We start from the raw sequence: 26,099 nt of genomic DNA on the forward strand, positions 1-26,099 counted from the left end.
CAGTGTAGCCTCTTTCTGACTTATGGTAGGGGAAAATGCATCAACAGAGAAGATTTTCTTTTTTATTTTAAAGTGAACAGTTGTCATCTGTTTTGTGTGTTCTTTCCCTGGTGTAATTTTTTTCAGTAATACCCTTTAATTAATTTGCAGGAACTTTTCCCTGTCAACCTCAGCTGCTTGTTTTGGGAATCCCTGCATCCAAAACTAGCCTGTGAAACGAGAATGCTGGCTTACAAACGTGAACCACTTACACATTATTTTAAAGCAAGTTTTATCAACCTGTTACTGCCCTCAGATTTCTGAGCATAACATCCTAATATCTTCTACTGTTTATGTGATTTTTTGTTGGTTTATCGTGTGTGAAAAAACTGAAAATAAGCTGCCTGATCCTAGGATAAAACCACAGACTTAGTGCTGTATTCTGGCAGTACTTACATAAGTGAAAAGGTATTTTAGCCCTTTGCTGGGGGAAGTGTCCCATCAGCTCTCCTGGGCGAGGTGCTTGTGTAAGCACTTGCCAACCTGCCTCTGTCTAGATGAACTGCATTATTTTAAATGGTATAAATTGTAGGTCTTCTGGTTCATTGTACTGGGTTTGCGTAGCAAGGTTTTGCTAGTGGAGGGTGCTACAGGGGTGGATTCTGTGAGAAGATGCCAGAAGCTTCCCCTGCATCCGCCAGATCCCGAGCCAGCCGGCTCCAAGATGGACCTGCTGCTGGCCAAGGCCGAGCCCGTCAGCAATAGTGGTAGCGCCTCTGTGATAACACAGTTAAGAAGGGGAAAAACCTGTGTAACAGCATTTGCAGCCAGAGAGAGGAGTGAGAACCCTGAAGACGATGAAGTCAGTGAAGAAGGAGGGAGAGGAGGTGCTCCCGACCATGGAGCAGACCAGGGTGAGGCAGGCTGTCCTTGCAGCAGTGGCGGTCCACGGTGGAGCAGATCTCCAGCTGCAGCACGGGGAGGACCCCAAGCCAGAGCAGAGGGGTGCCTAAAGGAGGCTGTGACCCTGTGGGGACCGGTGCTGGAGCGGGTCTGCTGGCAGGACTTGTGACCCCAAGGGGACCCACGCTGGAGCAATTTGTGGAGAACTGTCTCGTGGGTGGGACCCCACACTGGAGCAGAGGAAGAGTGTTGAGTCCTCCCCCTGCGGACAAAGGGCAGCAGAGACAACGTGATGAACTGACCTCAAGCCCATTCCCCTGTGCTGCTGGAGGGAAGGAGGTAAGACAAATTGGGAGTGAAATTAAGCCTAGGAAGGAGGGGGGTGGGGGGAGGTGTGTTTCTAAGATTTGGGTTTATTTCTCCTTAACCTGCTCTGATTTGACTGGTAATAAACTAATTTCCCCAAGTTAAGTCTGTTTTGCCCATGATGGCAATTGCTGAGTGATCTCCCTGTCCTTATCTAGAACCATGAGCATTTAATTTTAATTTATTTTTTTCCCCCGTCCAGCTGAGGAGGGGGAGTAACAGAGCGGCTTGGTGGGCACCTGGCAGCCAGCCAGGCTCAACCACGAAGTTGATTTTGACTGTACTTAGTGGTTGAGCCAGAACTGGTAGCACGTTTCTTACCTAAAGGCAAAAGTTCTGCCAGCAGAGGCCACATGTCTAGTCTGGAATGTCTTTGGAGATGTTATGTTTAGCATAACTGCTAAAAATTTACTGAGTGATGCAAGTATGTGTGTATGTGCCATCTTCGCGTGCATCCCCTGTCAGCAATCAATAGCCTCCTTGACTTTAGTAGGTCTTGTGCTGTGGACTGTGCTGGTGCGGTGTGGAAGGTTCTGTAAACGTGCCAGGAGGAGATGCACTCACTCTATCTCCAGTCTCCTTACTTCCACCAATAGCAGCGAATACAGCCTCTGAAAGACCCTCTGTCAGGCTTAGGTGGCTCTGTGCTTCCAGTAATATTTGGTTAAGGTGTTGAAAAGAGGCTTCAGCTGTAATGAAGGAGGAAAGCTTAGGCTGCCAAAGCACTGGGGTTATTCTTACACCTGTTGGCAGAGAACAAACTAACAGTAGTTAGCTATGAGTGATCAGAGAGGAAGAACAGGGATACAGACAGCGTGAGAATAACTAAGCAAGAACAGATTGAAGGACTGTAACGAGTGGCATTCCCACAAGCGTATGACAAAATGGCACCAGCCTTGGGAGGGGTGTAGGGGGGTGTAGGTGGAGGCTCAAGCTAAGGTTGCTCCCCGCCCCCAAAAGCCAAGGAGCGATGTGAAATGTTGAATGGTTCCTCTGAGGAACTCCAAGCCACCTGTGAACCTCTCTACTCAACAATGTTGAGGCTTGTGGAACATTTAATGCAAGTGGCACGGGCTAAGCACTGCTAGTTCCTGTCCCTCCTCTGGTTCCCGAGAGCTTGATGTGGTGTTCCTCGCCTAGCTGGGGACCTCGTTGCTCTTGTGGAGATGTGAATCTCTCTGAATGGGTAGAGCAAACAATCCTCTGTCTCAAATTCCAGCAGCATGTGCCATAGGCTGGTTTCCATGCTGATTGTTACAAGCAAAGGATTCGCAGCAAAAAAATAACTGGCACATCCATGTGTGCACACACGCACATCCAAAAATAACCTTTTGCCCTTAATGCAAGAAAGATAATTATGATTTTTACAGCCAGCCCCACACATGCTCCATCTGTTGTAGTAACTAACTTAACCTCATTAATGGGCTTGTTACCAGAGCCAGTGTGACAGCAGTGTGCTACTTACACAATGGGAGTTTTGTTTTTTAGTAATGCAGTTTTCATGAGATTTCCGTGACGATTGCAGAAGGCTGTGATACTGACCCATTAGCAGTTTGATGGAATTTTTCATTTATGAATGTATTGTTCTTTCAAGCCTGCTGGGAATACAGTGAGTGAGTATCTAATTTTAGCAAATGTGTTTTGTATGTGTATGTTCTGTAACCTACACGAATCCTCTGTCTGGTCTGTCCATACACTGGAGGTGAAGAAGTGTGGCTGCACTGATCTGGCTATGCTAGTTCATTTGCATCAAAATTGAGCTTGTAGTTCTTGTAGCTAGTAGGCTTGTGGATCTGTCCAGACACAGCTCTGCTCTCCTCTGCAAGGTACACTGGAAGTGGTGCTTTTCTGTTGAGCGTAGAGAAGTCTCTTATTTGAGTTCGAGCATTAGTTCACTTTTACTAAAAAAAAGGCAAGGAGGTGGAAGTGAACTGGAACATAGTCAGTGGCAGATCCCGGCTATTTTGGAAAATGTGATGTTAGTTTCTACCATTTAGGTCTGCCACAGTGAGAGTGTTTGAAAAGCCTGTTGATGGAAATCCAGTGTTAGATTTTAGTCACGTTTAGGAAACATAGAATCTATTAGAGGTGTGGCGAGAAGCCTTACAAATTTTTATGCCTTTCTTACCTTTGGTTAATTCTCTACCATGGCCATTTAGGATATAAACACACATGTAGAAGCTTCTGCCTTGCCCTATCCCCCTACACAGAAGCCTGACTCCTTGAACAGTTGAGATGGACTCATGGCCCTGAGGTGGATTTGTTTATTACTGAAGTAATTTGAATGCTGTGTTTCTCTGCCCCACTCTCTGGGCTGCACTCATCTTCAAGCTCTTCTCTACAGAGAAGCTCTTGGCCTCGTTCTGAAACAGGATCAGTGGGAATTCCCTTGCCACTTTTGCACCCAGGGTTTAGGGTGTTGCAAATATCACCAGCCACCACCAACCACAGGACTGCAGGTAGCCTGCCCTTGGAGAAAGCCATGTGCTGAGGACACATGCTGTGTTGCAAATGAAGTCTTGTGCAGCAGAGGTGAGGAGCACTCATTTGCACAGTTGAGTGGAGCAGAGCCAAAGAAGGGATGAGGACCTGCTGGGTGACAGGGGTGTTGATCAGTGCCCTAAGGACACACAGCTGCCAGTGTAGAAAGCTGAGCTTCCAGCCCCTGCTCTCTGAGAAGGGGAAGTGGCCAGAGCCTGTTCTCTGTCTTGGGGGTCGCTGGGTCTCTAGGGTCTTTTCTGCATTTAATTAGCCATAGGATTTGGGGGTAGTCAGGGTAGAACATGCCCTGTCCCTGGGTATCTTGAGTAGCACTGGAATAGTGCACAATGCCGATGCAGTGTTGCTGGGCTGTCTCCTGCTGTGGTGTGGGGAGCCTGTTCTGTTGCAGCACAAGCCTTGGGCCTGGGTGCTTCCCCCAGCCCCATCAGCTCCTGAACCCTTGCTACTCACAAAGATGTGCATAAGGTCTATGCACAGATGGACAGACAGTGGTTGGCAGAGTACAAGGCACTCAGGACTGTATTTGTTGTGTGTTAAGAATTAAGGAGGTGATGTTCAGCTAAAAGTGCTGATGTTGAGCCGGGGCAGCGAAGGGCACCTTGCTACCACTGTTCTGTGTTGCAGGGCCAGGCTGGAGTGGTGTGTGGTGCCAGGGCAAGCTGGGGTGAAGCAGTCTCTAGCTGGCATGGGCACCAACCTGGTAGCGGAGTGGACAGACCTCTTTCTCTAGGAACAAACCCCTGAGGAAACCTCTCCAGAATCAGAGACCTCCCAGGGACTCTGCATGCTGGTGAGGTCTCTTGGTCCCTACAGGCATAAATGATCACAATAGCCACTCTTCAGCCTGTGCTGAGATGTTAGTGCAGTTTGCTGTGTTGATTTCTTACTATGTTTCTCTTAACAAAAGTGGGCAGATTTTGTGATTTCTCTGTTATGCATTCTTGCAAGTGCTTTTAAAACACCATATCTGCTGGACTGTTTAAAAGCATTATTTCCTCCAATAACTCTTCCTCTTCTTGGTGTTTAGTTCATTTATATTGGGATTCTTTAAATATGTGGAAATCTTCAAGTAGGTAGAAATCAGTTTAGTACATGCAGTGTGAGCCAGTGGGACATGCCTAGGTAACCCCTGGCTGAGGGGGCATCCGTGCTTCTGTCTCACAGAATCAAAGCAAAAAGGACAGCTATGGCAGTGCCTCCAAAACATGCTTGAAGCTAATTCAGGGAAGTGGAAACAGTGCCACAAAGCAGCAGCTCAGCAAGCATGTCAGAGGCACTTCAGGTGCCATTAGCTATTTCCGCTAATAAGCTCCCCTGAGATACCTCCCTTTCTACTGCTTTGCTTTCTCACGTGATACCTGTCCGTAGCTCCATAATGGCCAAGAGAATGGTTATTAATCTCCTAAGCAGAGGCCCTGACTGAGCAGTGACTCTGCAGTGCAAAGGACTATGTTTGTTCAGCACACTTTCTTAAGAGATCAGACACAGGAAAGCCTTTAAGGAGTTTACAGCTACATAGGCTGGTATCTGTTGACCTGTTCTTCGGAAAGAGGAGTGGGCTGCGGAGGAGGGCTGTGCAGGGCTGCCCTGCTTGGCTGCAGGAAGCAGGGAGGGGAATGCGCTCTTTTTGCCAGCCTGAGGGGTGAATGCTGCTCTGGGGCAGTAAATGCTGCCCTCGTGGTTGACTGAATAATAGTCTTCTGCTGATGTCAAACAGGCTGAGGCCTCCATTGAGTTCAGCTTTGCTCTTCTCTGCCTCTGTGTTCAGCAAGCTGGTGGGCACTTCCCCCTCTGCCGTCTCATCAGCATGCCAGCCATCAAGTCATAAAGAGATCAATATTCATTGTGCAAAATGGTTTCCAACATTGTGGTAGATAACAACGTTGCTGTGATTCAAATGCAGAGGAGGATGGGGAGATGTGTATAGATGTCACGAGGGCTGAGTCACGTATTAGAATGAACCTCCTGAGCGAATCAACAAAACTAATGCCAGTATCCTGCTTGGGAGTGTTATACTTGTATAAAAAGTTACAAGGGGTCAAATGTCATGGTGTTATTGCCCTTGGAGTTACCTGTGCTCCCCTGGGGCTGGCTTAATGGTGTAAATGACACACTGCTCCTGTTGGGATTGCCTCCTCCTCAACCTGAATGCTGAGCTTGCTTTGCACAAGTTCTTCCTAAGACTGTCTTATGGAAATCTCCATGGGAGCATTTTACAGGGTTGTGTGGGAATTGCTTATCTCTCTCCTGGAAGCTCAACTGTGGCAAAGCCAAAGGTTTGTGGCTCACCACAGCATGGAGCTGATGAGTCCCACACACTGACCCCGCACTGTAACTGAGAGGCTTAGTGCTGAAAAGGATACGTCCCTCTTGGGCTCAGGTTAAAAGTACTGAGCAGAAGGGGCATGTCCAGCTCTGGTTTCCTTTGCTCTGCTCAGCCTCTTAAATAGGTGTGAATGAGAATACGCTGTACATAGGAGTGTCTGTCTGGTACAGAGAGGTCGATGCTCCCACCAGGCTCAGTGCGGTGGGACAGGAATGGCACCAAAGGAGCAAAAGGGTGCCGCAAAATCCATGAGTTCCACATTCTATGATTGCTGCTCAGGGACTGCCTATGCAATCGGTCATTGGGCAGCGAGAAAAATTGTATTGTGTATGGCTTGTTTTGCATAGTTTTATTTCCTTTGCAGTTTTATTAGACTGTCTTTATCTCAACCCATGAGTTTTACTTTTTGTCCATTCTCCTCCCCATCCAGCTGGGGGGGAGGAGCAAGTGAGTGGTTGCCTGGTCCTAGTTGCTGGCTACTGGGTTAAACCACAAGTGCTCAACCCATAAAGTGAGATTTGCTGCTATCCCTGTTCTTCATTGTCACTATTCATACTTATTTCAGGGTGTGGAATCTGGTAATAGAAATATTTCCTGGGTTAGCCTGAGGAAATTGCATCAGATAGTTCAGCTCTGCTTGGCAACCTATTAATACTAGGGGTTATCTTTTGCCCTAGACAGTACACTCTAAGGGTACATCTGGGATGTGCTGTAATGTTATGTGTTAAATATTTAGTATGACTAGAAAGGAACTTGGCATCGTGTTCTGGGTAATAGATTTATGGTGCTTTCTGCTGGGCTTTGTACTGTCAATATAGCAGGAGTAACAGCAAAGCCATTGCAACATTAGCAACGACACAGAAAAAAAAAAATTCTAGAAAAAATTACATTAGGAAGAAATGGCTGCTGAGAGTTTCTCTCTGGCTGGTCCCAAAGCATTATCACATCCTGAGGAATAAGGCACTAGAATAAATCTTTAATATAATGAGAAAACAATAGTAAAAAAATGTAAGAATGTTAGGTATATTTGCGTCCAGATGTCAGAGTGTTTATCACGAGCAGAACTCTGTCTTTAGAGAGTTTTCCATGAAGAGGAATGATGTCTTTCTTAACCTTTCTTACCTGCCTAATGTAGAGCAAAGCTCAGCTGTGAATTTTTATAGTGAAGGGATACTGACTTAAAGGTGTGTTGCACTGGCTGCATATGCTGTCACACAGTAACGGGCACTTCTCCCACCCAAGTGCCCAAAGCATTCAACTCAGGAAAAGACAGCTCTGCTGTATGAACAGGAGTGTGAGTGACTAGATAGAAACGCTGAAGCATCTTCTGTGTGGTGGGATGGGGCTGGCACTTTCAGGACCAGCATGAGAAATTTATTATACTTGTCTATTACCTCCAGCATCTTTCTCTAATCAGCTGCCTTTCTGTCTTGCTGAACTGGAAACACACGGTATATTTATCAGCTGCCAGCTCTCTGATCTAGTTGTTATAATTCTCTGCCCTTTGGAGGTCACTGCCCCTCAGTTACAAGAACCTCATCTTGTTGCTTGCCAGAACTGCTCTGCAGCCATTGCTCTGTCGCACCGACTTAACAAACCTGAGTGAAACATTGAGCTAAAATTTTGTTCAAAAGTGAACTAGCTACCTAAATTCCCTTTCTGGAAGGAAGATTGGCTGGGCAGAATGTAGCCCAAAGAATACAAGATTCAGAATTAAAGATGCATCCCTGGACTCTCTGGATCAGCTACCCAAAGCTGCAAGCTGGTGCCACGGAGATGGAGCGAAGCAAACTTAGACGATAAGGGAGGACTAGCCAGGGGCTGAATGAAGGTGCACTGGCCAAAGACATAGACCAATTTATTAATTATAGTATTTTTACACTCATAAATAGTAAAGGCAGCTTATACCAATGGAAGGGTTCCCCTTCACCCTCACTTCTGGGACACCAGAGGAAGTGTGCTTGCCAGGTAGGAGCAGAGCAAGACAGGAGGGCCAGGAGCTGCCAGAACACCAAGTCTCTGGACCACACAGGGCACGCAAAGGCATCAGCAGAGCAGGCTACTCTGAGTATCTGGGCTCTCCTCAGGCAGGGAGAGCTGCCTTTCCTGGCCCTCATGCCCAGGGACAAGGCTGGGAGGGTTGGCATTAGCCATGCAGGGGAGAGTCATTGGGGAAAAATCAGGCTTTCAATCAACATACAGCATTTCCTCTACAGGCTACCACATTGGCAGCATTGGTGATGAGCTGTTTTCAGCAGCTGGAATGTCAACCTGAAGCAGTAGGAAACAAGCTTTTACTGCACGGGTACACTGTACTGCTCCTTGTCTAACTGCGCACGTGATTGGAGCTGCTAATTAAAAAGGGAGGCACCTCTCAATGAGGGTGTGGTGCCCATTATGAACATTCACCATTGTGGAAAACCAGTTAAAGTCTGGTTAAGTTGCATGTACTGCACTGGGCTGCAGAGATAACTGCCTTGCCAACACAGCAGGATTTCCCTCAAATATGCAAACATCTGTGGAGCTTAAGTCTAAATTCAGACATTAAGAACTATGTATGGCTTCGGTTACTTGGTAAAGCATTTTCTTAGCATACCTCCACCAGGTTCTTTTCTTGCCTCAGATGATTTTCTAGCCAAGCCCAGGATGGACACACTCAGGAGCCTGACAGGTCTTCAAAGATCCCGAGGATGTTTGTTGAAGAAGTTGTTCAGTTTGGAAAAGCCACAACACGACAATGAATTGGTGGCTCAGGCCTTGCTACGTCCTGCAGTCCCTCTCCCTGAAGGTGACATTGGCTTTGACCTATGCCCCGGACCAATGCAGTCAGGCAGCTCTGTAGTTCCCCTAAATTGTACGTAGTGCCATGTACTCCACGACTGCTCTAATCCTGTCCAGTGCCTCCAGCTACCCTGCTCAGACAGAGGTCTAAATACCAGCTAGCCCTTGGCACGAAGCGCTATGAGCAAGGAAGTGATAAGGCAGGAGCATGCATGTAGACAACAACAAGTATTCCCCATTCCCACAAAGCAGTTCACAGGGAAGGCATGTGATCTGTGACCAGTGTATTGCAGCCATCCTGGGAAGAAAAGCAAGACTGGCCTTGTAGAGGTGGGTTCCTGTGGATCAGAGCCGACTCTTGCTGAGGGCAGGCTATACAGAGGTTCGGTACAGGTACTGGAGGAATGAAGTCAGCAGCAGCATTGTAGCATCCTCATGTCCAAAAAAAAGCCAGGTAGGATGACATCTCCTCCCTCATCAAAGAGAGGGACTGTGACAGGCTCGTTTGCTCCATCTGGAGGCAGCAATTACCTGATATGCTGCTGAAGCTGCAGCTCCATGGCTTGGAAGACGTCTGCATCTCTGAGAACGAGTCCCATCCTAACATATATGAGGGACAAGCATACAAGAGCCCAGTCAACTGTCAGCTGATTATCCACATGTGTACCTGAACACTTTTCCTGACCAAAGCAGGCATTCATAGTTTAGTGCCACCTTAGGCTGGCCTGGAAAAATGCTTATACTGATTAAATACTAATCAGACATCTCATATACACAAGCAAGGGTGGCACAGTGTGCTCTCAGCAATGCTAGTATGTGTAACCTTTGCTGTAAAGCTGTGGAGGGAGGCTCCCAAGGTCCGGCAGATAAGTGGCATTCTCATCCAGATGAGAAAGAGGCACTGTGTCCTCCTCACTGATCTGCCGGTCAAACTCTGCCTTCAGAGTTGGCCGCTGATTATCTGGGAAGGCCAGAGAGAACAAGGCTTCGGGCTCACAGACAAACTTGTACACGTAGCGCTCTCCAGCCACCTGCAGGGAAGATATGAGATCAATGCTGCAGGCACACTGGCAGCACTAGGCAATGCTCCTCAGCAGTGGAGAAAGCTTGCAAAAACATCTGGCTGCTCTAGCCCATTGCCCTGAGACACGTCAGAGTTGTAAACTTCTATTTGTGCTGTCCTCCTGCTTCTTTGCTGCTCTGGTGTCCCCTGGAACAGCTCCTGGGAAATGGGATGCTGCCAGCTGACTCTGACCAGGTAGCAACCTCATCAACAGTCCCTGAGCAGTCTGTACTGTGACATAATTACACTCAAAGTTATGCTCTCCAGTGCCCTGGATCCAGAAGAGACCATCCCTACCACACAGGACCAACCCCCAGGCAGCCTTTCTCTCACCAACAGCAAGTCTAGGCTGATTATATGTCTTTGCAGCTGCATAAATTCCAACTCTCCTGACTGCAGACATATACAGAAAAAGGAAGAAATCATGATTCCCCTTTGTTTTATTTCCCATGTGTTACCTAGATTCAGCTCCTTTACACCTTCCTCATTTAACTGCTGCAAAGAGAAGCTGGGGAAAGAAAGCTTGGGATGCTTGGCTAGCTCAAGTACATTCTGTACCTGTAGGACTTCCTGTCTCAAACAAGAGAAGCATCACTAAAGGCATAAAAACTCCATCTGCTCTGCAAACTGACCTTCTGCATGATGCCTTTCTCATAATAGTAACGGAGGGATCGGCTCAGCTTGTCATAGTTCATGGCTGGACGGTTCTTCTGAATACCCCACAGCCTGGCTACCTGTGGAATAAATCGTCAAAGTGCATGAAATGTCTGTGAACCCAACCCAAGGGCAAAAGAACATTATCCAGCTGATTCTCTTTTTGAGGAATGATACCACAACACATACAAACATTTACAACATTTAGATAATAGACTCAAACAATAACTATTTAGCAGCTTATCAACGAGAAGAGTAGAACTCAAACTGAAGTACCCTGTATCACAGAGAGGCATCCTCCTTGCCAATAAAGGGCTCATTTGCTGTCACTGCTTCTCCTCACGCTTCAGTACTCTGAAAGCCTGAGGATGCTAAAGGACTGCTCCATCCTATGCTACACTTTATCTGCAATGATCACATGTTTACCAGGAGCCCAAGTATGAGGGAACACCTCTATCGGAAAACCCATGTGCCTTTCTTCCTCCTACTGCACGATTTTCAGCTTTGTTCATGAGACTCAGAAATCTGTTGTAAGCATATATCAGCCCACCAAAACAACTTGTCTGCACTGAAAGTTTGATATGTATATGAAAAGGTTGGTAAGTAGCAAGAACAGTGCTAACTGCAGCCATAGTTGGAACAAGATATGAACAGATATTACAGACACATCTCCCAGATATTGTCAGATATCACTGGGTTTCTTGGAACATGACAGCGTTAGAAATTATACCTTAATAAATGTCATTTTGATATAAAAATATATTTAAACTAGGAGATAGTTTCTTCTAGATTTTTGTGAAAACTGAGATCAGTAGGGTTCAAAACTCCAAACTTCAATGTCAACCTCAAGTATGCAGTGTGGTAAGACAGCACAAGTCACTGTGAGCTTGAGAGTGAAGTGTCAGCAGTGGGTAATTTGACTCACTGCATTGCTGAGACTCTAAACATACAAACAGCCTTTCTTAAACCTGATATTTGTGTCACCAAAGTGTTTTGACCTCTGTTAAAAACCTTGACTTGTTGCAGGGCCTAGTGAGTACCCCTGGTAAGAAGGAGCCTTCACAGGGCAGAGAAAAAGCCACTTGGGAATCTGCAGCCTCGGAAACAGTAGCTGCTCTCCCTGAGCCTGTAGAGAAGCTAAAAGGTTTCACCTCTTCTGGCTCAATGAGCTTGAACTCCATCCCTCTACCAGTCCAGGCAATGAAGTGGGAATTGGTTGGATTGTCCAATAAAGTCACAAGAAATTGCCAGAGCTGGAGAGACCCCCTTCTCTGGTATGGAGGTCCATCCCGGTACCCTCCAGCTTCCTGCTTGATGTCTCCTGCTGAGAACAAACAAGGTGTTTCTAAGGGTAACAGTGCAAAAACACTTGCAAAAAAAAGCACATTTCACAGATGTTTACCTGGCATATTTCAGTTCGCATAAAACGGAGTGGCATATTCACCAGCAGCTCTTCCAAGAGGAGCTCTGATGAACCTCACAATTAAGCTACTTATGCTAGAAGGCCTGTTTGCTCCTAAAAATGCTCTAGAAATGGGATACCAATAAGCCAGGTATGAACCACAGCTAACACACCTGCAAGAACAGAGTGTAATGAACTATGTAGACAGTGATCAAGTGGCTAGCAAAGATGCTGGATAACCCTATCTTACACCCGAACTGCGAGTCATTCTTTCTCCAACCTTCAAACTTTTCTGGAACGACACAGACGTCATCAGTAAAGGACCTCATCTGCTTGTCGTAGCTGCATCCTGAAAGAGAAAGCAACACAGGCAGTCGTAAACAAAGACAGGATACTACTAGAGGGCAATGCAATGCAGGGAAAAGAATACAGTCACTGAGTTTCTTACCTAATGTATCTTCTGTATTTGAATGGCTTGGATAACTCTCAACATTTATGTACATGGAAGGGCAGCCAGGAACATCTACAGAACAATTAACAAACTCATTTGATTAAAAAGCACAGGAAACCGAGTGATCTTGCTCTCCCGAGGTGGATAGGGAAGTGCAGCTGTCTAACCAATGTCTTCTCAGGGCCCTCCTACAGGGTTAGTGGCAAAGCGATAACTTTTTGTGTCCCAGCCATCCCACCACAACTTCATCTTCATCATGCTTCCAATCATGAATTACACTAGTAAATTTTTGTGATACTATCACATGATGTCCTTCAGAGTAGCCAGGATAGCCAGTTGGTCACCTATACACCCCTCTTCATACAAAATCTCGGACAGTAGGCTAAACTCGTGTGACACCTCTCCCTTATCTTAGTTTAAGATAACTATGTACTCTGCTACTGTTTTCACAGGTGAGAAGCCATTACTTTTTCCAGAGATACTATGATGACGTTAATGGAGAGCAGCGGCATCTGAATGTTTACTACAGTGTCTTACAAATGTCATTTCAGATGTTTTAAGTCTCCCTGGCTTTTTCACATCATGATAGGGCATTCTCACAAACAGTTGAGAAAACATAAAGGAAAAAATAGGCTGAATTTGAAAACAAGCAGAAAGTCTTTTCAGGACCTCTGTGCAACTTATATTGCTTCCTGGGTATATATTGTTTTCTGAATCAAACCTATTTTCCATCCACAGCTGAAAAGGAAACTGTAACTAGGAGCTTTGGAAAGATTTACCTTACATTTCCCTCATACTCCTGTGTACAGCCATTGCTTTCAGCAGACATTTTGCTGATGCTAAGGGCAGAAGGGTATCCTGAGCTACACAGACTGTGTATTAATACAATAGTAAACTTCTCTCACAAAAAGTGTTCTTCTAGGTTTGCAGATTTTCTTCCACTTTCTGGACAGAACGACCCTAGCCACGGTGGTGGATTCTATATCCTTGTAGGAGCTTTTTATCTATGTGTTTATTTCTGCTAAGGAAACAATTCAAAAAATGCATTAAAATACCATGAAGCCAGAAGTAACATTCCCTCTAGACAAGAGTATTCTGATGTCAGGGTAGCAAGTCTTTGGACCTGTCTGCTGAAAAAAAAAATTATCCCTTGTGGAAAAATAAGAGGATTACCTGATTGATCTGGTATCTAGAGAGCTATTTTTTAAATTATAAACTTTTTTCTCTTGTGACCATCTGAAATCTCTGCTAGCTGCTCTGTGTGCCCTGTTTCTATGGGAAGTAGCAGGTGGAGTTTGACACTACAAGAGACACAGAGCAGCACACTTGCACTTAGCTGAGTCAGTCCAGACCCTGCTCTGTGCTTATGCCTGTCCTTGGAATGGGCCAGTTTATAGTTAGCCACCCAAGTCTCTTTAGACTGTTTTATTTTTAGAATTTTAGATCTGTTTGTCAGAACAAAACTGGTTTATCTGGCTTGGTAAGGTCCAAAATGGGGCATCAGCGGTCTCTGTGACCTGCTGCGGCGAGCTTCCAATGGGTGTCAGCTGCTGGTGAGAGACCTCAGCCTTCAAAACTGACACCCACCAGCTGGGTTGGGAAAGCTGCATCTTTGCCTCTGTTTTGTGAATTAAATTCTTCTGCCTCCAGTCAGGGAAAAGGCACAGGGCCAGACAGTGTTGTGAGCTGCGGCGCAGGGTTGTGCAGTGCAATCCCTGCAGCCAGAGCAGCTTTCCTCTGCCAGTGCTTGAAGGTCGCTTCCTGCTGCCATTTGCAGAATGTTTTCGGTATAATTTCTTCAAAGCTGACCTCACTTCTCTGCCTTTCTACAACCTACCAGCTCACACAGCCCCCTGAATACAAAAATGCCCTGTGAAACTTGGGAATGCCCTTTTCTCCATTTCTGGTTGTGTCAGTGGGCTCATTATGAATTTTGAGAGTCTCCCAAATGGATACTTCATCCCTTGGAAAAAAACGCCTGCCTTTAATCTAGTTTGAATGGGTTTAACATCACCTTCTAGCTCCTGTATCTTGTTAAAGCTTTCCACCGTCTATTAGAAAGTCCTTCTCAGAACACAGTCCAGAAAACGAACGTCCCAGCCTTCTCTTGGATGCAGTAAACAGACAGAACTGTTTGCGTTTCCTCCTACACAGCCAGTTTCCCAGACCACACACGCTCCTGAAGAAGAAGTAGTATTGTTTCGAAGCCCAAAGACCACCAGTGATGGATGTTCACCCAAGAGGCTGCTCACCCCCACTGATGCCTGGTTTACAGAGTCAGAAGGAGCGAGTTCTGCCTACCCGAGTCGTACACGTAGTCCACCTGCTCCTGTTTGATCACCACAGCTGCTGGGTATTGACGGCCGCTGCCCGCCTGGCTTGCTTGCTCATACTGTGGGTCCTGGTACTCCTGTTTGAAGCCCTGATGAGGGTACCGGAGGCAGGGCTCGGACATCTGGTGCTGGTAGGCAATGGGGTCTTCCAAGGCCACACCCTGGGAGGAGGGGAAGGAACGGCACATCTCCACAGGTGGGTGGTACACAGAGCTAGAAGAGAGGAGAGGACACGGGATGGCTGCTTTCTTGGCCCTCTGTCCTGGTTTAACCCGGCAGCTGGCAGCTAAGCATCAGACAGCCGCTCACTCACCCCTCCCCTCCCCCACCAGCGGGATGGGGAGGACAAATGGATGACATGGGAAACTCATGGGTTGAGATAAATACAGTTTGATAAGACAACATAGTAAATATTACTACTAGTAATAATAATAATGATTATAATAATGAATATGCAAAACAATTGTCTCACCACTTGACGGTCAATTCACAGCCAGTCCCTGAGCTGCAATTGCAGAACCCAGAACTCGTGGATTATGCAATTTTTGCGAAATTCCCAAAAAAGACCAAATTCCCAGAAAAGTTCAAACTTCCAGACCAGAGGGGATTTGAACTCACAGAAAAGAGAAAGCAAGTCCTGCCCCCTGGCCAGCCCTCATTCATAATCTGAATATGATGTCTATGGTATGGAATATTTCCATTGGTCAGCCTGGATTAGCTGCCTGGCTGTGCTGCCGCTCGGCTCCTGCACACCTGCTCATCAGCTGAATATGAGAAATTAATATGATTTCTTAGCAACAACTGAAAACATCAATGTTCTCCACATTCTTCTCATACTAAATCCAAAACACAGCAGCTACTGGGAGGAAAATTAACTCAATCCCTGCCAAAGCCAGGGCACCCTCTGATCTTGGCCCTGGTCCAGGGCTAGTTGAGGGACAGAAACTTCCTCCGCCTCAGCCTGTTACTAGGGCTTTAGGAGCTGCACGCATAGCTGGGGCAAGGATGGGACCCCAGTGAAAGATGTTTCCAAGGGCAGCTACACAGCCCATCATTCACAGAATCTAACGGGCTTAAGGTTATAGATCTCTTCTTCAATCCCTAGGCAGCAGTGGTGGGTCCAAGATACTTTGGATGGGGGGGACTGTGTGATTGCTGGAAACTGAGCACTTTAATCTGGATGCTGCAGCCCCTCCTCCCTGAATCACCAAGGAGGGCAATACTTCTTGCCAGTGGCTGCTTCCTCCTGGTAGCGACTCACCTGTTTTCGTTGAGGTATCCACAGCTGGATGTGGCATGGGGTGGCCCCGCAGGAGTCAGGAAGCTCCTGTCCTGTCTAGGGAACTGTTGGACCGGTGACTGTATCAGGGTTCCTGGGTTGGGGGACTTGATTCCAGCTTGTCTGGGTTGATCATAGGCACTGGGACAGTCAAACAGATATTGGAGCATTACAGTTCTCTGAGAAGGACTTGTGGTAGCACCTGGGGAGAACGTGTCGCAGGCAGACACGTTGTCCCTCTATGCAGCCACCAAGGCCAGGAAACTCCCAGCATAAACTCCTTCCTTTCTGATTACTGGTTGCCCACACACACAATAGCAATAATCCTTCAAGCAGAAAACCAGAGGTGTTTGTGCTGAAGAAGCCATACTATAAAGTAGCTGGGGCTGTGGGCAATAGCATCAGAGAGCTCCTTGCAGGACAGATTTTGGAAAGCAATGGGGAGACAGAGGCACAAGACAGATGTCAAGACTGCTCTTAGCATCAGGACAGCTGAGGAACAGCACTAGGGAGGAGAAAAAAAAAGAGGCAAGCCCAGATCTACTCAACACAGGTCTGAGCTATCCAGTGCAATAAATGGCAGTCTGAGCAGGCTGCCATGAGCTGACCCACTGATTTATATGTATTGCAGTCCATATGCACTGCCCTTACCCAGCAGACAGACCAGATTGTTGTCATAACACTTCATTATTGGATAATGCTGTAAGCACTTGATTTCATAACAGCTCCTGTCCCTCCCCTGTGTAAGCTGTGTTACCTGGCATAAAGGCACTGCTCGCCGTTGTGGTACTGGAATGGCTGCTTATGGTTGCAGGACAGTGTGGGGTCCAAGGAGGGACTCTGAGGCTCCTTTTTAATCTTAGCAGGAGGACTGTGAAAAGCTACTGTGGGAGAGAAATGAAAGATCAAGTTGACACTCTTCTTTTTAATGGAGAGATATTTTTACCAGCCAGTAAAAAGCCAGTTGAGATGCCACCACCTTGTCCTTGTTCAGCTGGCTCTGAGAGAAACAAAATACCAGTATGCACAACTACTCACTGGACTTTCCTGAGCTCTGCCCTGGATTCAGTAAGGTTTGTGTGACACATAAACCTGAAAGGAACAATTCTAAGGTAGTGTCAACACATTCTTTGATAATCCAGAGCACTTTGAAAAGGATTTAGAGTGGGTGTTTCCTAAACTGTTTGCGTCTGGGACACATTTTCTGTTATGTCATAAAGGGTAGCATGCACATACTCTGTTTTTTAACACATAAAAGCAAAGTTTTGATTTGCATCATGCAAAATGCTCTTTCATTGACATGCCTCATAAGCCTGTCTTGTGAGTAGTGTTACCATGTAACACTGCAACGTAATTACAGTGCAGTAATATGATGACACATTGTAGATTACCTGATAGTATAATTTGTCCTGGAGGACAATAAATGTAAGGTTTTTGTAGACACAGCTACAAAAGGTGAAGGTTTTCTGTGTGAAAATACTGTTACATGTATTGCATATTACTACACGCTGTCACCAGGCTAACTAGCTCAGACATCTTAGACAAGTAGTGTTTTCAGAAACACGTAACCAGTTTGGATAGCTAAAATCCCTTTTCCAGAGGAACTGCATCACTGTTAAAGCACAGTACAAAACAGAAGTCTGACTTCCAAGTCCTTGCTTTCACTACAATATAACTCAAAATTCAAAGAGCAGCTTGCAGTCCTCTCAATAGCCTCCCTTTGAAGCATCTGATTTCATTAATTGTATCAGGCTTATACTTCAGCACTCAGCAAAAAGGCCAGGCCCTTCTACAGAATACTGTGATTCCTTGGCGGGAGTCTGCCACACTGGCACTCAGCAGTGACCCATATAATTTCCAAATGCAGGTTTCCCTTTGATAAATCTCTTCTATGCTAACTGTCCAACATCCCTGAGTGTGGGATTGAGGGGATCTTGTAACTGCTCTGCTCATCCAAAACACCAATGACAGTCCAGGAAAAAAGTAAAAAGGTTCCTTTTCATTTTCAGCGCATTGGTCTGTGGTCATGGCCTGATGCAGACAAGGAGGGATATTTCTGGGCTGGTTAGAATTTCATGAATGACAAATGTGGGTTGCAGTTTACAGCACCAGGAAGTAGGATGTGGGTATTGTTACTTCTTATGCTTAATTAAATCCAGCAGGGAGCAATACTTCCTTCACTAATTCTTCAGAAAAGCTTATCCTGGCTGAAGGACATGGCAAGCATCTTCCACCTTTGCCTCTGGGCTCTGCTGCTGCTGTTAGGAGGTCACTGACACTTAAGAAGGGAAGAAAAATAATCCCAGAAAGGTACATAAGTCTAGGCTTGTTTTTCAAACAAGGGAAAGATCTGCCCCGCAAATCAAAACTGTAAGCTTTTAAGAAGACTAGCTCCAGTCCTTCTTTGCCAGCTTACTCCCACCTCTTCAAACTGACACAATGCTGCTTACAAAGCCTGGGATGTTCAGAGCTATGATTACAGCTTTAAGGCTGGAAAGTAACATCCTGATCTGTTACTACCTCATATTTTTTGCTGAGTTTATGTCAGGACTGACTTAAACTGTATGTGCACCAGCCAGCTGCCAGTTTTCCCTCACATAAAGGACTAACTGTCCTTTCAGAAGTGCTGCGGCAAGTAGCTATCAAAAGGGCTGGAGAAAGGCCTGCTGCTGTCTCTCTTAGCACAGGATATTAAGGGCACTTTCTATTGCAAACGTCCCTCCCCAAAATTAATTTTCTCAGCAAGAGGGGAAAAAACCCACAAACCTGACACCCAGCCTACACCAGAAAAGCCCATCTTTACTCTTTTTACATCATGCCAGTACCCAAGGGGATCAAAACAGGTTGACAGAATCAAGATAAATAAATAAATTCATAAGACATTGTGAGTGCAATGAGGTCATGGCCCTGCAACCGCACAAAGATCTCTAGTTCTTCCTGTTTATTCCCCATGCGGGGTGCATTGGTGTACAGACATTTCAGAGAAGTAATCAAGCATGCAGGTTTCCCTGGAGGGGTGCAAAAGGATTCACCATAGCCATATCCACCCTTCAGGTGGTTGGCCTTCTGGTTCTCAACTTGGGAGGCAGCTAAGGAACATTTGTCACTGGCTTATTCCCTAGTTGGATGCAATGGCTTGAGCATTGTGACTTTGGATCCTGCCACTTCAGGGTTGTAGTCTTAGCCCAGTATCATCTTCCAAATGAAACGGTGGCATGCTGCGAGGTCCAGCTGAAGCAAGCCCGGTGTGAGAAAAGCAGAAAGAGTTGCATGGCCATTGTGCCAAATGTTCCTGTATGTACGCTTGTACCTGTGCAACATTCAGCTCCTTTGTAATGTGAAGTGCTTTGACCGGTTCTCAGAGCAAACACTTGTGGTTCAGTCTGTACACTCCTGTGCAAACACATGCAATTTGTTCAGAGGACAGTTCCTAAGAACAGAGAACAAGCAGGCTAGTCCTTGTAACATATCTCTTCAGGGATCCTGTGCCCTCATGCTGTGGCAGGCAGCAGACAGGACCATCATCTCACAGAGGCCATGCTGGCAACAGATGCTGAGCCAGAGGCCGCACAGGTCAGTAGAGCCCCCACAAAATCACCTGCAGGAGCCACAGCAACCGTAATTCCATGTACAGTCCAATTTCTTTTCCTTTGGGAAGAGTAAGAGCACAAATTTTATCTTTGGTTGTCACAATACTGCATTTTCTCAGCTGTTCAGGGGTGCCCAATTATTCACACATACACGAACTAAAATACACATCTGTGGAAACCACTCTGCATAACAGGCTGTCTTTTTCTAGCACCACACAAAGATACTTTTGCGTTGTCCAGATGTGGACTGTTAGCCTGTTTGTTGTGTCATCATCACAACAATGCAGGAATAAAAGGAGTACTTTAGCCTCAATGTCTGTGTGTTACATTTACGTATTTGTTTGGTTTAAGTGTTTCCTGCCCTTCTCCCCTGAGATATGTTATCGCCCCCATGCTACTTACAGTTTTCTGCATGAAAGTCAGGCACAAATTGCTCATCGCTGTCTGGAACCTGAGCTGCCAGGGGACGGAGGGAGATGCCAAGACCGGGGAGGGGGGGAGGAGAGAAAGGAGAATTAGATTTGGCAGTTTATGTGGTATAATTAACAGTAAGTCAGAAATAAGTCTATGTAAGGAAGATTTGAGCTTTCTGTTGGGATGCGCTTTAGTGACGAAGGGTAGTTAGGAGAGATTCCCACAGCATCCAAAACAGTGGCACTAGAAAAGTCTTTCACTATGTACTTCACAGTACGTTTCATCCCTTCCTGGAGTAAATATTTTAATATTAAAACTTAAAATATCAGAATTCTTCTTCCTGTGATGCCTATGAAAGAGGTAACAGTGGTTGGAAGCTGGTATCTGGTAAAGACTGGCAGCTGTGCTGACCCTTATGGCATCGTTCATGCAAATTCCTCATCTGCCTATACATAGCTGCCAGCCTTTTCTGATCTCCAGCTTAGATCATTCTGTTCGTGTTATAAAGACCACAATGTGGCCTTAGCTCATGTCTGAATGGCATTGAAGCCATTGCAAAATGTATAATAAAACCATGAAGTGGTACAGTGGAAGAAAAAGGATTTTATTGTCCTTCACCTGCACGTTGACTCAGCAAGGTACACAGGTGTGTCCTTGAGAGATTGTTCCAACATACAAAATCAAATGTTGTAACAGTCCATAGTGCTATTATACACTGTTTCAACACATGAAGTTTAGTATATGTAATTAGTGCTTTTCTGATTTCACAGAGGAATCAGCTACATCTAGTCTCCTCTAGCTCCTGCTTCCCTTATTTGCTGAGGAAAGCTTTAATCGCCCATTCACAGAGCAAAGAATTAATTCATATTTTTCAACTGCAAATATAATTGTGCCTGCTTGCCCCATTCTACAAGATGGTTTGTGCCTATCTTTCCTTTGCAAGAGCTACATAAGCAAGACAGAACAGTACTCTTGGACATCCTGCACACAGCCTAGAACATACGGTTTTGTTGAAGCACATCTCACAATCACATCTTTAACCAATAGGACACCAGAAGGAGTGATCCAATCTGGCTTTCTCCCTGACAGCAGCATCTGTATTTATTTACAAATACCTTTGCATTCTTCCCTACCACAGAAAGAAAAAGTGTTAAGGAAGCAAGAGCGGCACACCATCCTGATGTCAGGAACACATTACTAATCAGAATTTGGACCATATTTTAATACTCGACAATTTTTTCTCCATTACTGAGAGCCTAGCTCAGCTATGGCCTCAGTCCACTTCCTGAGCAGCCGTCCATTACCTAGAGACAGCAAGTAATGCAGTAAATTCAAATCTGACAAGACAAAGAACTAAGCTTTTGGATGCGTCCTGGGAGAAACTGTGAAGAGAACCTTAACCATTGCACTTGTCGTGTTAGAATATTTTATTACTTCTAACAATTACTTTTATGTCCCTTTTACTGCAGGGAAGGGAGAGCTTGCAGCAGACCATTATTTCACAAACTCTCTCACAAACTATTGCTGAAAGAAATGCTGCTGCTAGTACAGAGAAACCTAGAGCTTTTGTTGGACAAAAGACTGTACTCAGCTCTAAAGCAAAGGTGATTTAGTCAAAGCAAAGGGACATGAGGAATGGAAGCCCACTGATCTCGGTCACTTGAGGCTAAGCTAAACAAGACATGCCAAAAAGAAACCTTAGGGAATAACATTGCATTAACAACAGGCAGTGGATTAGAATGGAACTAGCCAAGCTCTTCACCATTCCTTAAAATAACCTGTATGTCAACAAACTGGAAATATAAATTATAAAAGGTGGAGAACAGAAACAAAAAACCCCCTACAAAATTAATTTTATGAATTATCTTTAAAAAGCAGCATTGTAATAGAAGAAATAATGGGGATCACATTGTATGAGCCGAGTTTGGGTTTCACAGCCTACTGCCTTGAGGCGACTACTGCCTGTTGCATTGCTGACAATCTCACTAAGAGAATTACACATTAAAAGCAACAGACCACAGAAAAGATGCAAAATGAAGGGCATGGCTGGAGTGAGAGCATGGAGCCTCACTGCTCGACAGGGATGCTTGCAGACAGCTACAGTCCTGTACTAGAAAGCTAAAGTGCCAGTTGCCAGAAAATTTTTTTTTTATATTCATTTTTTACTTCATATAGTTGCAATACATATACACATTTTCTCGTTCTCCTCAAACCAGCATCTATACTTCAAATAACTGGGCTACCTAATCAGACATATGAAAGTCAACCCCAGGCTTGTTTTAGTCACTCAGACCACACGCATCAACACGTGCTGCACCGTCTCCCACACCACTTTCAAGATCTGGAGCACCGCATAGTTAAACCACAACAATATGGCTGATTGTTTGTTGTGAATTTATATTTCCAGTTTGCTTTCTTCCTAGGTGTGTTTCTCTTATTTCAAAAGTAACATCAAGAACTGAAAATAAAGTAATACAACAGCTAAACTTCTTAACTAAAAGTGGTAGAGACAAAGAATAAATAACTTATTTCACATTTTCACTTTCTTTTTTTCTTCTGCACTGTTTAGGAAGGTATTCAAGTTTTCAGTTGCCTTCATCTCATGAACAAATGCCAACATGCAGACATGTACAAGACATTAATAAAAAAAAATATATATTTTCACCCTTCAGGAAAATAATTTGATATACTGATGAATACAGAAAAATAAACCACAGTTTCCTTAGGAGGGCAACTTTTCTTGTTAAAAGTTTGGAAGTGGGAGTCACCATGGGAGAAAGTAGTTCCCCATATAAGTGGTCTAAAGTCATAAGCTAGAATTTTAAAACATGCATTGAATAGCCCAGAGATTTCACATAGACTATGACAAGATGCTATGAGCTGTAAAAAAATTGTATCTGCCTATATTCTAAAAACATGCAATAGGGTTTTCATTATCATTTATTAATCACACATAATAGCAGATTACCTCTTTCTATACAGTGCTATGAGACCCCAGGGTACTTATGAATTCGTTTTACAAACAATACATTTGTCAGTAGCAGAGTGCAAGAGATTCTATGTAAATTCTTCAGATTAGTGAGCTAAAAATACTATCAAACATTAGAAAACCTAAAATTGAAGATCTGCCAGAAATTAGTTCGGAGGCAGACTTATCTTATTGGCAGCTCAAGGTTTTTGAGGATTTAAGAGAAACCAGTCTCAATCATGTGTGCACATTCAGCACATCTGTTAGATGACCAGCAATTAATACCTATTTTTCTGCTCTCATGTAAATGAGGCGACTGTTTCAATCCTGGGACAGCTTCCAGGTAACTCCTCTTGCATTCTTACAATCCTCACACTCCAGAATACTGCTTGATCAATGAACATAAAGCATATGATTTTTTTTTTTTCCTTAATAGTCTTACTTAGTTGGCAAATAACTTTCTGGAGGCTTAAAAAAAGAAGTTTCACATGGTTGTCCTTCACTTGTGGTAAAATTAGGGGAAATAACCCTGCTCAAAATGCCATGCATATTTTTCTAGTATTATTGTTAAATATTTGTTAAGTACCTATATCACAGCAAGTACTTTATTTATCAAGAGTGTGTAATTGAAGATATGTTTTGAATTTTCTAGAAAAGTGATCATTTGTAGTACTGGAATTACAGCAAATTCACCATACTGTTTAAAACTAGTTTCACTTGGAATTAATTAACAGGACTCTCTGAGATTTGAAGTTTTCTCTTCCTTGAAGTCAAAACGCAAAACAATTTAGACACCAAACTGAACAGCGTGTAAATTCCAGGAAGGTCCCTTGACAGAATTATCGAAAAAAAGATGGGGGGCGGGGAAGTTGAGGAGCACTTTGTTCCCCGAATTAAAATAGTTTATTATTTCTTTAAGAAAGTATCAACGTCCTGGCAACCAACACTTATCTAAGTGATAAATTAGCATAAAATCGAACCAGTTACAAGTAGCCTGAAACGAAAATTGTAACCAGGAAAGTGGGCCAACTGCCACCTTCCATTCATAAGCAAATATCCAGCACAATAGTGTGATTCATGCGCCTTCGTTTACACAAGCCAGAGGTTAGCAAGCCTGGACAAAATACTCAATGTCTGGAGCTAGGCAAACAAAGCAAAGGAGCAGTACAAACATCAAAAGACAAACAACTGAAAGACGAACGAAACAAAACAGAGCAAGGGAAAGGAGCCTACCTTCTGTCAGCCAAGTCTCCTGGAACTGGCTCAAGTCCTGGAAGAGGTCTGCATGAAAAGTGAGAGGTTTCCTCAGTGGAGCGCTGGGGAGGGACAGCAGGATGCTCCAGCGGCGAAGAAGCCGGGCGGAACGAGGAGGTGGGGGCGGAGGCGTAGGGGGAGGACCTGGTCCCTGCCCAGAAGCCTTCACCATCCCCATCCATCCATCCCTCCACCCCCCAGCCCCTCTTACCTTCCGAATCCTGCGCCGGCGGCAAGCCCGGGTCCGCGGGTCTCTTCCTAGCGCCCATCAGAGCTTCGCCACCGGGAGCCGCCTGGCCCGGAGGCTGCTGCGGAAGGAGCAGGTCAGCGCGGGGTTCCTGACCGGAGCGGGCCCCGGCCCAGAGCTTCCCGCCCAGCGGAGCCGCGACTCACCCGCGGAAATGCGAACGGCACCTGCTGGTCCAGGTAGCCCTTCATCCCGCCGCCCGGGCGCTACCTCCGCGGGCGCGGGGCTGCCGCCTCTCGGCGGGCACCGGGGACAGGCACAGCGGGGGCTCGCGGCCGGCCGGGCCGGTACCGCGGAGCGCCGGCCACCCGCCGAGGTCAGCGGCCGCGGCGGGACAGTCCGCCCGCCGCCCCCGCCGTGCAGCGAGAGCCGCAGGACTGCACGGCACTCCCGCCGTCCGTGAGAGGCGGCGATCGCGCCGCAGCCGCCGAAACTTGGGATACGCGGCGGGACCGAGCCCGCCAGCTCCCGGCCGGGACGAGCCCCCGCCGCCCCGGGCCGGCGGCCCCCACGCGGAGCCCGGAGCAGCCCCGCCCCGCCCGGGCGGTCAGGCCGTTGTGCGCCCGGGGGTGTCCTCCCATTGGTGCATCGCCTCGTTCACAGGCTCGGCTCGCCTGCTCCTTTGTTCCATTGAATTTGTGAATGAAGCGCAGGATTGGGACACGCCCGCCAATCCCAGCTCTTTTTGGCCCTCATCAAGTAGAAAGTGGGAGTAGCTTTAGCCTTCAGAGCCAATCAGATCGCAGAACTCTGGTATTCATTCATGGACGGAGCTCCATTCATAAAAAAACCTCCCGAAGTTCATTCATGAAAGGCTGCAAAGGCGCTCCAACTATGCCTACTGTGAATGGCAGAAGTATGCACTTTCAAGCTCCCACCCAGCGTGGCACACGACAAGGCCTGCCCTTTCTCACGCACACTAGAGTAATTTAAACACAGTCTTCAGGTATGTTCAATTCTGTTCTGGGGAAGTCCTTTAAGTTTCAACAAGATTTGGAAAAAAATCTCACTCATGCATCTGGAGAGAAAGTAATTAAAGCCCTGGCTACCAAAATCAGTTTTACTTTTACAAATATAAAGGGACAAGAACATAAAGTGGGATTTGCATACCAAAAAAAAAAGGTTTTGTGTGCTTTTTTGCGTACTAGATGCTGACTCCTTTGTCATGTGCGTGCATCCTCTTATTTTTTTTCAAATTTCTCCTTCAAAGTTCCATGATCATATTTAAAATTTATTGATCCTATTTATCCTACAAAAAATGTCAGTAACAATTGGGACTTGGCGATAATAAGATAATCATTCATGGAATGTCATCTCCTGGTAAAGAGGTAGATAGTCAAGAGAAAAAGAAGGAAAGAGGAAAGGTATCCCTAAGGCTAAATGGAAACCGTACATTTTTGACATGTTTTCTTTATAGCTAACACCATCAGTGTGATGTACTGATATGCGTACTGTGAAAGGGGTATCTGTTATGCAGAATAACATGTTTAAGTATCTAGTCAATATATATTTTGATCTTTCTGCTAGCAGGCTACAGCTCCAGTGTTCCCAGGACCCCACTCTGTCAGAAAAACTGACCGAAACACA

At 45.6% G+C, this 26,099-nt stretch overlaps 2 protein-coding genes across 6 annotated transcripts in view; one reads left to right on the forward strand and one right to left on the reverse strand.

The window, feature by feature from the left end:
• DHX8 (DEAH-box helicase 8) overlaps positions 1-14,746 on the forward strand; it is a 30,243-nt gene extending 15,497 nt beyond the window's left edge. Inside the window, exons 24-25 of one of the 3 annotated variants that reach the window (XR_012766225.1) lie at positions 151-1,221; positions 14,582-14,746. The gene's annotated coding sequence lies outside the window, so the exon portion shown is untranslated. Of the gene's footprint in view, positions 1-150; positions 1,396-12,879; positions 12,917-14,581 lie in introns of those variants that run through there. The other 2 variants (XR_012766226.1, XR_012766224.1) reach the window with 2 other exon arrangements.
• On the reverse strand, positions 7,837-24,728 carry ETV4 (ETS variant transcription factor 4). 3 transcript variants are annotated; one of them, XM_075443316.1, is made up of 12 exons: positions 24,659-24,728; positions 24,477-24,570; positions 24,245-24,292; positions 20,032-20,085; positions 16,797-16,923; positions 16,022-16,180; positions 14,729-14,973; positions 12,425-12,499; positions 12,257-12,325; positions 11,726-11,895; positions 10,553-10,654; positions 7,837-9,888 (listed from the first exon to the last, which is right to left on the reverse strand). In XM_075443316.1, the coding sequence occupies exons 1-12, from the start codon at positions 24,701-24,703 to the stop codon at positions 9,667-9,669; spliced, it is 1,410 nt and encodes a 469-aa protein (XP_075299431.1). In that variant the 5' UTR covers positions 24,704-24,728; the 3' UTR covers positions 7,837-9,666. The 3 variants fall into 3 exon arrangements, with proteins under 3 accessions (XP_075299431.1, XP_075299430.1, XP_075299432.1); XM_075443315.1 differs by having other exon boundaries at positions 11,726-11,898; XM_075443317.1 differs by lacking the exon at positions 16,022-16,180 and having other exon boundaries at positions 11,726-11,898.
• Positions 24,729-26,099: the final 1,371 nt, after the last annotated feature.

Source organism: Opisthocomus hoazin, chromosome 26 (assembly GCF_030867145.1).
Source record: "Opisthocomus hoazin isolate bOpiHoa1 chromosome 26, bOpiHoa1.hap1, whole genome shotgun sequence".
In the NCBI taxonomy this organism is placed as follows: Eukaryota; Metazoa; Chordata; class Aves; order Opisthocomiformes; family Opisthocomidae; genus Opisthocomus; species Opisthocomus hoazin.